This window comes from Rhinopithecus bieti, unplaced genomic scaffold, assembly GCF_001698545.2.
Source record: "Rhinopithecus bieti isolate Rb0 unplaced genomic scaffold, ASM169854v2 scaffold_2524, whole genome shotgun sequence".
Taxonomy (NCBI): domain Eukaryota; kingdom Metazoa; phylum Chordata; class Mammalia; order Primates; family Cercopithecidae; genus Rhinopithecus; species Rhinopithecus bieti.
The window spans coordinates 1,795,981-1,809,226 of record NW_016803991.1 but is presented as its reverse complement, the minus strand read 5'-3'; the positions used below and the strand labels follow the sequence as shown (position 1 = coordinate 1,809,226).

Sequence of the window (13,246 nt, the reverse complement as noted above, 5' to 3'; positions counted from 1 at the left end):
TTTTTTTTTTTTTTTTTTTTGAAAGGCAAGCATTACCAACGATTCAAATCAAATTGCAGAAAACGTACATTTGCTTAAGAGCTGGACCTTGAGCACAGTTCTTTGTCTAGCCCTGAAGTCCAAGTGCTTGCATTACACTGTAATAACTCAAATTTCAATTTTAGGAAGCATCTCCTACTTAGCTTAGCTGGGCAAAACCACCTTAGGCAAAAGTACCTGTGAACTCCAGAGTGCTGTGTTATGGTTACTTTCATTGAAGTGCATGGTGCAAAGCAACTCTACAAAAATTCACTGGTTTGGGGAAGAGAGTTTATTTGAGGGCTAATAAAAATAAGAATGGAGAGAACAAGTATAGGGCAAGAGATGGTGGAAGCCTTTGAAGGCCAGGCAGGAGACAGCAGGCATCAAAGCTCCATTGTGGCCCCCCCCAAGCCAAGGACTCATGTAATAAATTTAGAGTTCCTAGGTGGCCTGGTCACATCAATGCCTGCCCAGTCATTAGAGGTAAAAAAGAGACCATAATGCTATTCCCTGAATAATCCCAATCAACTGCTTTCTGCTTTCCTGAGCTATTTGCCTCTCCCATTAAGCCCTAACCCCCTCATTTGCTCTATGTAGTAGAGCTTGAAGGCAGGAAGACTGGGAGTAGGTGACCAGAGTTAGCCATAATAGAAGCATAATGGAAACCAGAATATTAGAGGAGAAGAACAATGGGAGAGATATGATAGCAATCAGTTTCCAAAAGTTGAATTTACCAGAGAAGTAAAGACCAAACAAGATTATTGTAGCGCTTAGGGGTATAATACCAGGGATTGAAGATAAAGAGATAAATGCCAGAGATGATGTTTTTGTAGTCCTCCTCAGAGAGATGGCAGTTGGGGCATGTGTGAACAAATGGAATCTTGAACAGTACAGAAGGCAGAGAGAGAAATGTAGGAGGCTGAGATGTGAAGGAAGGGCTGCCCATGGTTTACAAAGTGGAACAAAACTCAGAAGAATTAGGAAAAGAATCACATTAGATAATAAGGAGAAATGGCAGAACTTGTAAGTGCACATGATGATACAAGTGAAAAGTCATTTGGAGTATTTTAGAGAAAATCACTTCCTGTAGGCATTGCCAGGAGGCCCCACCAACCAGAAATGCCCTCTGCTGCAGGATCTACCACAGGAAGAAAAGAGAAGAGATCATAAGCAAAATTTTTTGTATTAGAAGAAAGTGGGAAAGCGATACCATTAAATGGACATGTGTTGTCAGCTGATGGTACAAGCAAGTTGTCCTCCAGCGAAAAGCTTCCTTAGTGATCATTAGCTTGGTGCCTCTTCCAGCATTTTCCCCAGACAATAGCCTCCCTCTGGAACTCAGTAGTAGCCCCTTTCAGGGTTGCCCAACTCACATCAGTTTCTAAGATAACTTCTTCAAATCAAGAATTGTTTTAGTCAAGAAAATAGAAGGCACTCAAGACATTTCAACCGAGGGGAAATTTAATCAAGGGATTTATATGATTATGAAACCTCTGTGGAGAGCCAAGCTCAGAGAAAGCTACTAGTAGTATTAGAAAACCAGTCAGGTCAGGAATTTCAGGAAAGTGCACCAGCACTAAAGCAGCGGATTCTCCAGGGGATGTCCAGAAGCCCCTGCACACCTTTCTTGGGCTGTCAGTTGAAGCCTTCAGGTCTGCCTGCTGATGTTAGACGGGCAGTGATGGCTTCTGCACTTCCTCTCCCTTCCAAATCTAGCATGAGTGCCTCTTGTGGGCAGAATGGAAATGTAAACTGCCAGCGGGGGAGTTTTAAAATGTAGTTTTTAGGCTTCAAGCCCCTTCCACATGGAGAAGAACAGAGAATGGCAAAGATAGAGTTCCATTCTAACAGCCCACTTCTTGCACAGGAATGAAGTCTGTGAAATGCCAGATAGTTTCCCGTCTGTAGACTTTCTCTACATCCTTCTTGAAACTCCACTTTTCTTTTGGTTCCGGATTAATAACGAACAAAATGACCCAGAATTTATTGCTAAGATGCATGGTAGAATATTTGATTTTGTTATTTCATACTCCCATAAAGCTGGCTCTCCTCTCTTCAAGTTCACAACAATCTAAAGTCCATCCATCCCTTCTTCCTGAGTCTACCAGTAAACATCCAAAATAAAAATCTGTGGGGCTTTCTATAGAGAAAATTAGGAAGCAAGGTATCCAAACAAGTGTGCACATAAGGGCTTGGGAATAACTAGGTAATGCATAGCTTCTCAAAGGGAAAAGATCATTTCAGTCATGCTCTTTAGTCTCATGACACATCCTGGCTTCATCACCAGTCATAGTTCAGGGTTCCAAACTTCCAGATTTGATACATGTCTTGCCACCTTTCTGTTCTAGTATTGCAGAAAATTGTATTTTTAGCAATAGGTAAAGGAGCAAACTAATAAAGTGAGAAATAGAGAAAAAAGTGAGCGTGAGGATTACTAGAGGCATATGAGGTCATTGCCAAGGGCCAAGCCACATTTGATTAGAAAGGAGAGAGACTTTTTAGTACATGAAAAAATTTCAATGACTAACTTCTACTTCACATTATTAGACACAGTCTGGTAGCAAGCAATGGCTAATACTAGGAAAAATGAGTAATCTATAGATTTTATAATCTCCCTCCTCATTTACTAAAAGGTATTTTTGCCTCTCAGTTGTCCATATGTCCCCTGAGAGTGGGGGACTGAATCTGTTATTGTTTCTTATTGTTTACCTAGTACAGTATCTGGTCATTAGCAGGCACTTTATACATTATAGTTGAATGGACAAATTGAGCAAATGAAGAATTGACAAACTAGATCACTCTGGGGTGGCCCTGTATGTGTGTCTGTCTCTCTCCCCTCCTTCCTCCCTCTTTTTCTCCCTGTCTGTGTGTATATGTGTGTGATTTTGCACTAGGTATTTTTATGTTGGATACATTAGCAATATTGTGTTCTCACAATTCTGCATGAATTTGTGGTATGGAGTTAAGTTCTGGCCAATCAGTTCCTTAGCATAATTTTTACGTAGGTAAAAAGATAACGTCCTATCCCAGACCAAAGTAGAAGCACGGCTCACAGGAGTCTTCCAAAGGAAAATATTTTATAAGCAGGGAATGAAAATGATAATTTTTGATGGTATTCTTCCTAATTGTGTGTCACCAAGTGAAATCTGAGCTCTTGCAGTGTGGTTTTGGAATACAAATGTTATCAATTGGAATTGACATTAATTACTTTTGTGCTGCTTGGCATTTGCTGGAACATTATTTTTACAACAATTCCACTAAAGCTGCCTAGGCAATTATCTCTGCTGTGATTGTCTTCGTCGTCGTCTTCATCATCATCATCGCTATTAAGTCTCTCCTGTTCTAGTTCATCTCAGCTGGGCTCTGCAAACCATCCCTTCTCTCCATCTCCCCTACAGGAAGTCCCGTTCTCCCGCGTGTGGTGCAGTAACCGGCAGCCCCTGCACTGTGCCTTCTCCCTGGAGCGTTACACGCCCACCACCACCCAGCTGTCCTGCAAAATCTGCATTCGGCAGCTCAAAGGCCATGAACAGATCCTCCAAGTGCAGACATCAATCCTAGAGGTGAGTCCTTGATCTACAGGTCATTTGACCCTTTCTGAAGGACAATAAGAATAATAAAGCTATACCTACCAGCCGTGCTATTCAGGTTCTGAAAGAGTTTCAAAATGCACAAACTCTTCATCTTCATTACTGATAAGGGAAAATAAACATTGTCTCACACCAAGGATTGAACTAAACTTCCCCCTGGGCAAGGAAGCTCAACCCATCAGAGAGCTTAGACTGTGAAGGTCCCTCTGGGGAAGGAACTGGTACCAAGCTTTTGATACACAAAATCACAAGAAGTCTCATTCCACAGTAGACTTGGATTACCAGCTGAGATTCTTTATAGACTGAAGCCAGATGGTACAGTTTAGATACATGCCACAAAGAGGCACAAAGCCACCCTCAGACTGTTTTTCTGCTGGTTTTGACTAGTTTTCCAGAAGTCAGTTGCCCTATATGTGTTATTTTATCTCCAGGGATGAGACTCCCTGTCTTACTGTTTCTCATGCTCCCCAGGCTCAGAATTCTGTACATCCACATTTCTGTTATTCCCTTCCAATACAATAATATAAGGAGGACAGGACAATACAATAATATAAGAAGGACCTCATTCTATAAGGTAAGGAAATGGAAGTGCAAAGTGAGAAAGGACTTGGTCCAGGTCAAATCAGTATTGGAAGGTAGAGTTAAAGTAGCAGTCAAGGGAGGATTCACTTGAGAACTTTTGCAAAAAGGCATCTGATTTCCGTCATGGCTCCTATTTGTCCTAAACCAAGTGACTTCATGACTTTGAACATGAGCTTATAAAGTAGACAATAGCCATCCTTCCTGAATGGGATAGAGGGGGAGATTAGCAGAGGGATTGTGATGCTTTTGTTTGGCAGTTTCCAGGTCATTAGAGATTAGTGTAAAAGAAATACGTATTTTGCTTTTCACTTATAAAATAAATATATACCTATATATGCATTTATTAATATATAAATATATATTTATAAATTTAAGCTTGGCAGAAGATTGAACACATTTATATACATACAATTCAATTTCAGGGTTTTTTTCCTGGAAAATTTATAGCTGTATAGCATTATTCCTTCTATTCTCATTTGAAATCATTGTTTATGCAAAATGAGCATTGCTAATTCCCCAAATAGTTTTTCTGAAGAGTGGATGGCTTTCCAAAGGATTGTGCCTTAAAATTGATAGCTGTCTTAACTGACATGTTTATGCGGTATTTGCATTCATTATTGCCAATTAGCATTATGTGCTCAAGTAGTTTTCACGGAGAAAGTAGATCTGGAAACCTGGGGTAGGATATTTTTAGGGGCTCTTTCTTGAACAGTGATACTATATTTCATATGATGCATTGCAAAGTAAAATAAAAATTATAGGAAGGGTTTAAAATAAAACAAAAAATCTAAGAAGAGCTGGTATTCAGAAGGAAGCATGAAAAGGCATAACATAAAACATCCCTCTCATCCAAATTGCCCTAGATGTCCATTAACAGGCCAATGAAAGAATTCAGGTTTAAAGGTTATTGTTTGTAAAGGCATCCAGATATTGGTGATCGACTTGTGCTATTACAGGATATTTATGTAAGAGGAATGTGATAGGTATTTTTGCTCCTTGCCTCAAATTCTTAAAGTGCTTGAAAGGAAAGTTAGCTAATAATAAACACAACCTTGTTGTTTACTCCCCAATTTCTTTTCTAATGTTTCACAAGTTTACAGTCACTTAGAAATGCCTTGTAGAAGATAACATTGAATATCTCTTGATAATGAGAGGCAAGTATCAGAATAATATTTCAATATTTATTGTTAGGCTATAGTCATCTAATTTGAGGGCTGCTGCATTTTAGAGGCTTTATTAACCCTTTGATCCTTTCAAGGATCACTTTATTAATTGCTTCAAGCATTCCTGCAGAATTTGGCCCAGGTTGTCATCTTCACTTTGTGATAAACTGTATTTTTTTGGACAAGTCTAATTTGCTCTCATTTTCTGTGTCAGAAGACGACTAATAACTTTTGTAAGCCACTATATTTCAGGTATCATTTCATTTGCTTTCATATTTGTCATACAACCATCAAAACTCTGTGGATTAAGTATTAGTACTACTATCACAATTTTACATGCTATAAAATTCTCAAAGGCATCAACTTTCTTGTCTAAGATCAAAGATCATGGAACTCGTAAGGGAGTGGAACCACAGTACCCAACTCAGAGACCTGACTTCAAGATCAAAGTCTGACTACTCCACTACACTATTTCTGGATCCCAGTCAAGGCCATCTAATGGATTAGCCTTAACTGTGGGCCTTCTTCATAGTATGGCTTCTCTTCAGGGGCTCAGGTACTAGTGGCAAACATCATAGCACCAGAAATTTTGTCTTCAAGTACCTGAAAGTATATGAAAATTGAGAAGTTCTTTCTTCAAAAGAAGAAAGGATGGGATGTAACCATCTGTGTGATGGACTAGAATTGTTCATTCTATAATGGAGATCCTACATGTAGCTCTGCCTACAAATGGATGTCTTTGTTGAATGATTGCTCAAACCCATTTAATCCTGGGATTATCTGACTCCCAGGAAAGATACGCATCTGGTGATACATATAATGAATAAAAACTGTCCTCTTGACTGGGCGTGGTGGCTCATGCCTGTAATCCCAGCACTTTGGGAGGCCAAGGCAGGTGAATCACAAGGTCAGGAGATCGAGACCATCCTGGCTAACACAGTGAAACCCCGTCTCTACTAAAAATACAAAAAATTAGATGGGTGTGGTGGCACATGCCTGTAGTCCCAGCTACTCGGGAGGCTGAAGCAGGAGAATTGCTTGAACCCAGGAGGCAGAGGTTGCAGTGAGCCAAGATCACGCCACTGCAGTCCAGCCTGGGTGACAGAGAGAGACTCTTCACAAAAAAAGAAAACTGTCCTCTTTTCCCTAAAATGGCTTAATTTTTTGGTAAATGGTTCCAGCAAAAGTGAAGACACAGAAAGTGCTAAGAAATTGGGATAAGAAATTGGGATGACCTGGGGAAGTGCAGGATACATTCTAGACCCAGGTCTCTATCGGTGAATTAGGAGTACTAGATCGATTTTTAAAGTTCATCATGCTTCATGTTCCCTAAGCAGAAAAAGACTACACTTAGGTGGTTTAATGCGTTAGTAAGTTATATTTATATAATTAACATTTATATATAGGATCAAGATTTAAGATATATAAAATACTTTATCTAAATATTGATTTTTAAATATTAATAAGATATCTATCTTAAATACTGCTTTAAATGTTTAAGTCAATGCAGTAATTATCCTCATTGAAGGCATTTGATCCTTCATGTTCAGCCTCATCCCTGACATATCCCTTCATGCCTCTAAGTGATTTTTCAAATAAACCCAGTCCTTCATATATCACCTTCTCACTTAAAAGTTATTTTTGTGACCAAGATAATATATCTTTTTTACTCTTTAGAGAGGTCATTATTGTATCAGTCTTTGGAAACAAGTTGTTACCTTTAAATTTAACCCTATTGAATTACCTAATGATTATTGCCAATCAATACTCTAAAGAGCAACAGTATCAACAGTCTGTAATTGTAGACTGGAGTAAAACAATTTTGCAAATAGTGAAAAGAAAGGAAAAGTTCCCAAGTAATTTATTTCATCATTCCTTATTAATGTAACATTATTAAAGAATCTTTTCTTCAATATAAACAACTTAAAGGAATCTTGCATGTTACGTTTTTCCATTCAAGCAGTTCTCTTATCTTTCCTCCAAAAGTGTTGGAAGTTGGGGGATAATTTGTCTGTTACAACAGACAGAATAGTTGGAATTTCTCATTGATTTACAACTCCCTTAGCTTACCAGGTAGCAGCTGCTTATCTCAGATGTGCAGAGCATGAAAATCTACTGTTCCTCTGCATATTTAATTTAAACAATCAGAAAATGTGATGTATCTACAGGATTCTTATTACTTGGCCCAGATGTCTTTTAGAATGCGTCATAAATGTTACATAAAGTCTAATCCTTATGCCTGGAAAATATTTAAATTTGAGAACTTTAAGAGGGAAATGGGGACCCACTTATTAATGTGTAATAAATTGGAAAATTACTTATTTTTAGACTCTATCTCATATAATACTTTATTCCCCTTCAAATAAGACCACCTTGTTTAGCTTTCTCTGAAGATATCATGCATCAAGGTGGTTTTTCTTCTGCCCCAAGTGAAAAGAGAGCTCAGTCAACAATTTATAGATGCCTTTCAGAGGCCAATTCTGTCCCTTGGGATCCTTTAGCATAGACACATCCAGTGTTTTCAGTTTCATTGATAAGCCACGTCTTTGGCATTGACAATGACAGCTACCATGTTAACTTGTATAGAATTTTTTAAAAATCTGCTTCTAGTTCCTATCAGTCAGAAAATACGCAAGGACACTATTCCTACTTGATTTGCATTTTTAGAGACTACAACAAATTTTACAAACCATGATAAAAATGATGTATCTTGTAACCTAGTTTAAGCAGAAAGAAGCTGAGTAGGTTCATTTTGTAACCATTCAATATATCAGAACAGAATTGTCCACTCTGCCTGGAATAACCACCTATCCACCCACCTAATTTCTACTCGGTCAATGCCTACCTATCTTACAGGCCAACTCAAATGCCTCCTCCATGAAGTCTTTTCTACGGTACTCAGAGAACGTTTTCCTTAGCCACCCAGCACTGTAGATTTCTTGGCACTTGTCTCGAAACAGGGTGCTATAGTGAAATAAGTACTTGTATAGTTGTTAGGATGTCAGAATTCTAGTTTCACCTATGTCATAAACTACCTGGGTGAATTTTTCCAGGTTTCATAACCTCTGTGGAGTCTATACAAATACAAAATAACTGATTAGGAAGTTGGGGCTGAGATAGATAAGGTAGCATCCAAGGTCACTGAACTAGGAAGTGTTGAGTTTTACTCCAAAGTGAGGTCTTTCTGCTTCTAAAAACCATGCTCTTTTCCGTTATACTATGATAACCTCAAATACTAGAATAATTTTGATGAGTACTGCTTTGTAATAGTCCAGGAACATAACTAAAACCAGCAAGTAGAATCTGTTTAATCTAATAACATGTACTTTGAGGTTCCAAGAAGAGCGTGTGATATGCAGCATTTCTCATATGTGTGTGACCATGAAACTGCCATTTCTTGGAATCTCTTCTGAGATATCCTTTTAGAACTGGTGGATTAAGGCATCGTGTTTCCAAAAGCAGAGCCCTCAAAATGCAACTGTGTTAAATAGTTACAGAAAGACAAAAATCATTATCAATCATTAATGAAATTTCTGTATCAACCAGTTTTCTCAATTAACAGATTTAAGAACTCTATTTTCAACCTACCAAGCCTGATAGTTTATACTTATGTGAGCCCAGCTGCTAGCTGAAAAAGACCATCATGGTTGTGTGCCCACATTAGGAAGACATTTAACAGTTGGAAGAGGCATCAGGGCAGGATTTCAGGGAGGGAAGGAAGGGCGTATGTGAACTTGGAGGGCACAACAGGTAAGTTTCTAAGGCAAAGGACAGCTTCTTGGAGTTTAAACAGTTCTAACTAGTCCCTTAACTCAATCCCAGATCTGATGCTTTACTTATCCCTTGGATTAGTTTTCTTCTACTACATAACAAACTACCACTAATTTAAAAGCATAAAACAACACTTATTTATTATGTCACAAGACTGAAACCAAAGTGTTGGCTAGGGCGTGTTCTCTGGAGCTCAGAATCCTTTTCTAAGTTTATTCGGGTTGTTGACACCATTTGGTTTCTTATTGCTTTAGGACTAAGGTCTCAATTTTCTTGCTAGCTGTTGGCCAGAGGTCACTCTCAGCTCCCAGAAGCCATCCACAGGTCCCAGATACATGACCCCCTCTATAGGAAGCTCATAGACTGGCTGTTTGCTTTACTCTAGGCCAGGAGAAAAGGTGCCTCCAGACAAGAGCTATCTCCTCTCATTTGAGGACCACCTGATTAGGTCAGGCCCACCCAGAAAAATCTCTTAATTGATTGAGTCAACTGATTAGGGATATTAATTACATCAGCAGAGTCTCTTTTGTCTTATAATCACCAAAGGAATTCAATCAGATAGTTTTCAGCCCTTAGAATTCTATTAGTCCACTTAATTTATTAGCAACCACTGCAGTCTGGCACATTTCTGTGGGATTTCATGTTGGATATAAGGATTAATACTGAAATGACAAATTCTTATTGGACAGTTTGAAACCAGAAGCAGGTAGGCAGGCAGGAGCCTTCCTGATTGTACCACTATATAGGCTGGTCTATATGTTACTCTGACTCAAGGCTGGCGCTGTTATACTAAAGCAATTTAATTGTGAAACAATTTTATAATAAAGATAATATAAAATCATACAACTTTAGGACTTGGGAAAAAAAAACAAAGGTAATCAACATGCAATCATTTCCTTGTAGCTTTCCTACAAAGCATTTCCTAGTCAGCTCCTTTGATCGACCCCTTCACCATTAGTCAGTTATGACTAGCAGAGGGTCATTCTTCACTCTGAACTGAAATCTGTCATTTGCTAGCTTCTTCCTGCTGATTCTAGAGCTATGCCTGAGAGCCAAAACAAACAGAAAAAGAGTCTAATTCTGCTCTCACCTGACAGTTTTTTTGTTGTTTTGTTTTGTTTTGTTTTTTGTTTGAGGCGAAGTTTTGCTCTTATTGCCCAGGTTGGAGTGCAATGGTGGGATCTCAACTTACTGCAACTTCCACCTCCCAGTTTTAAGCGATTCTCCTGCCTCAGCCTCTCAAGTAGCTGCGATTACAGGCGCCTACCACTACGCCCAGCTAATTCTTTGTATTTTTAGTACAGATGGGGTTTCACCATGTTGGCGAGTCTGGTCTCGAACTCATGACCTCAGGTGATCCACCCAGCTTGTCTTCCCAAGGTGCTGGAATTACAAGCATGAGCCACTGTGCCCAGCCTCTGACAGCTCTTTTAATGCTTGAAGCTGGTGATTGTGACTCCCCTGAGTGGAAGAGGCTGTTGTAAATTTCCAGTACACAATTTATTAGGCTACTAGAGAAGTTCTTTACTATCTTAGAAGAAAGGGGAACTTATCAATGTATTTTATAGAGTCCATCACAACAGGCAAGCATTTTGTGCATGTGTGTTAACCCAGGTTTTCTTAAAAAAATAAAAGTGTTGATCAGGACTGCTTTCAGATGGATCTGATCATGCATTCCTTATTTTGTTTATAGAGTGAACGAGAAACCATCACTTTCTTCGCACAAGAGGATAGCAGTTTCCCTGCACAGACTGGTCCCAAAGCCTTCAAAATTCCCTACTCCATCAGACAGCGGATTTGTGCTACATTTGATACCCCCAATGCCAAAGGCAAGGACTGGCAGATGTTAGCACAGAAAAACAGCATCAACAGGTAATTGGGGACACCTTCTGGAAGAAGATGTTACCAAGAGAACTTGGAAATATAAAGTGGGCTAAGTGAAACCATGTAGTTTCTGAGCCCCAATATGTTTATGAGTTCCTCTGGCCATATTTCATGTGTGTTCCCACTAAGCGGAGAAAGAGCAAGAATGTAACAGTAGGCCAAACGTGGTGGCTCACGCCTGAAATCCCAACACTTTGGGAGACTGAGGCAGGCAAATGACTTGAGCCTAGAAGTTTGAGACCAGCCTGGGCAACATGGCGAGACCCCATCTCCACAAAAAAATATAAATAAATAGCTGGGCGTGGTGGTGCATGACAGTAATCCCAGCTGCCTGGGAGGCTGAGGTGGGAGGATCACTTGAACCTGGGAGGTCAAGGCTGCAGAGAGCCAAGATTGCACCACTGCACTCCAGCATGGGCACCAGAGTAAGACTCCGTCTCCAAAAAAAAAAAAAAAAAGACACCCTGTGTGACATTTCCTGCTACCCCATTCTGCCTTTTGCAACATTATAGAAAATCCCTACTTTGGTTCTTGGTACCATCTCTAGGTTTGCTAATTGGGTCACCCAAATGGGCACTTAGACTATGTTATCTTGGAGATTGTGAGCGAACAGAGCACTTTCTTAAGCCAGTGATGCAGAAACAAACAAGCAAATTTCTCACATCTCCCCTCTACTATCGGGTAACCCTAAGCATTCTTTAACCCTTAATGAGGACACACTCAACCTACAAAATCAATTGCCTAAATAGGAATAAAAGAAGTTTGAGGATAACTTTTGGGTCTGAAGCCAGAGGATGTAAAATAAGCAAAAGCTTGCCTAGGCACCATGAATGAACATGCTGCTAAAACTGACACTGCTCATTACTGCACTAACATTTCTAGTTGAGAGTAGAATAGAGAGATCCATAATGGGCTTTATTACTTTAGATGAGACAGGCAGGGGTGATGCTCTCCAGGGCAACACTGATGGCCAGGCAGGTCTGGGCTCAGCTTGAGGGATACGCAGCATCCCTGCATTGAAAAATGACATCTCCTCTCCCTATAAGTCCTCTGAATGCCCCAAAATGAATAGAAAAGAGAACATATTTTGCCAGAACCATTTTATTTCTCTTTCCTTTGGTACTATTTTTTTTTTTCCTTTGAGGCAAAGCCTTATTTTCTTACTGTTTGGTTTGCTCTGTCATTTTCACTTTTTGTTCTTTATTTTCACAGACATCCTACCTGACTCTTTCTTCTCTGAAAGGGAGGGTAGATGTCTGCCAAGAAGGGATGGAGTGCTGCTCTCTGTTTCAAAAGGGATCCAGAAGCCAAGAATGAAGGGCGCAACTAGAAATCAGTCAGGCTCAGAGAGGAAAGTCAAGACGGAGGCATTGCTGCAAGAGAAAACTGCAAGAGACAGGCAAGCCCGAAAAGAATAGACACATGTTTGAAAAGGCATATATTGAAAATGAAAGAAACAAAAATGTATGAGTGTACAGGGGGAAAAATTAGATTGACTATTTCCCAGCAACTCTGACAAAAGATGAGATGTCTTGTCTATAATCAGTGAACACCATGACTGTGTCAATTTCCCTTTCTGATCAACATGGATCCAAAAATGAAAAATGAACCCAGAAAACATAACATGGTTAAAAAAGAACAGTGAACAGGGACTCAGAAGATCTGCATGAGAGCCTTAGTTCTGTTACCAATACCAGTCTGCCTAAATGAGTCACTTACTATCCCTGTGTTTCTTTTTCTAGAAATGCAATTGAATCTGAACTATGTTAAGTCTAATTCATGCTGGCTATAAAAGTTTATGATTTTTTAAGTCACCATTTAGAAAAAATTATTGTCTCAAAATACCTGTGTGCCCATAGATGATATCATTAATTTGCTGAATGAGCATGTACATGTTCCTACCTTATTACATTTTATTCTCCATTTATAGTACACATAAGAGAGCTACAGGGCGTACCTCCAAAATCATCAGTTTCTGACCTTGCACAGTAGGGAAAATGCATTTCAAACTGGGAGACTTAAGTTTAACAACCTTTTATATCTGGGCACTTATGAGCAGTGAGTGACTACCCTGGAGCCAACTGCCCCCTTCTGTGTCTGGGGCCATCCATAAAACCTGAGTGCCCATATGCCTGGTGGTTTACTTGTTTTTCTCTAAGATCCCATCTCCAGGAAAATTTTGTTGACATAATTCATATAACCTATTTCATGGAAAATTTCTAACACAGTACCCAG

The 13,246-nt window shown here is 39.4% G+C and overlaps 1 protein-coding gene across 4 annotated transcripts in view; it reads left to right on the top strand.

The window, feature by feature from the left end:
- Nucleotides 1-13,246, top strand: part of UNC5D (unc-5 netrin receptor D) — a 583,419-nt gene that overhangs the window by 552,316 nt on the left and 17,857 nt on the right. For all 4 annotated transcript variants that reach the window (XM_017862255.1, XM_017862274.1, XM_017862279.1 and 1 more), the window contains 2 exons: nucleotides 3,420-3,584; nucleotides 10,821-10,999. In XM_017862255.1, the coding sequence (XP_017717744.1) occupies nucleotides 3,420-3,584; nucleotides 10,821-10,999 (344 nt within the window). The remainder of the gene's footprint in view (nucleotides 1-3,419; nucleotides 3,585-10,820; nucleotides 11,000-13,246) is intronic.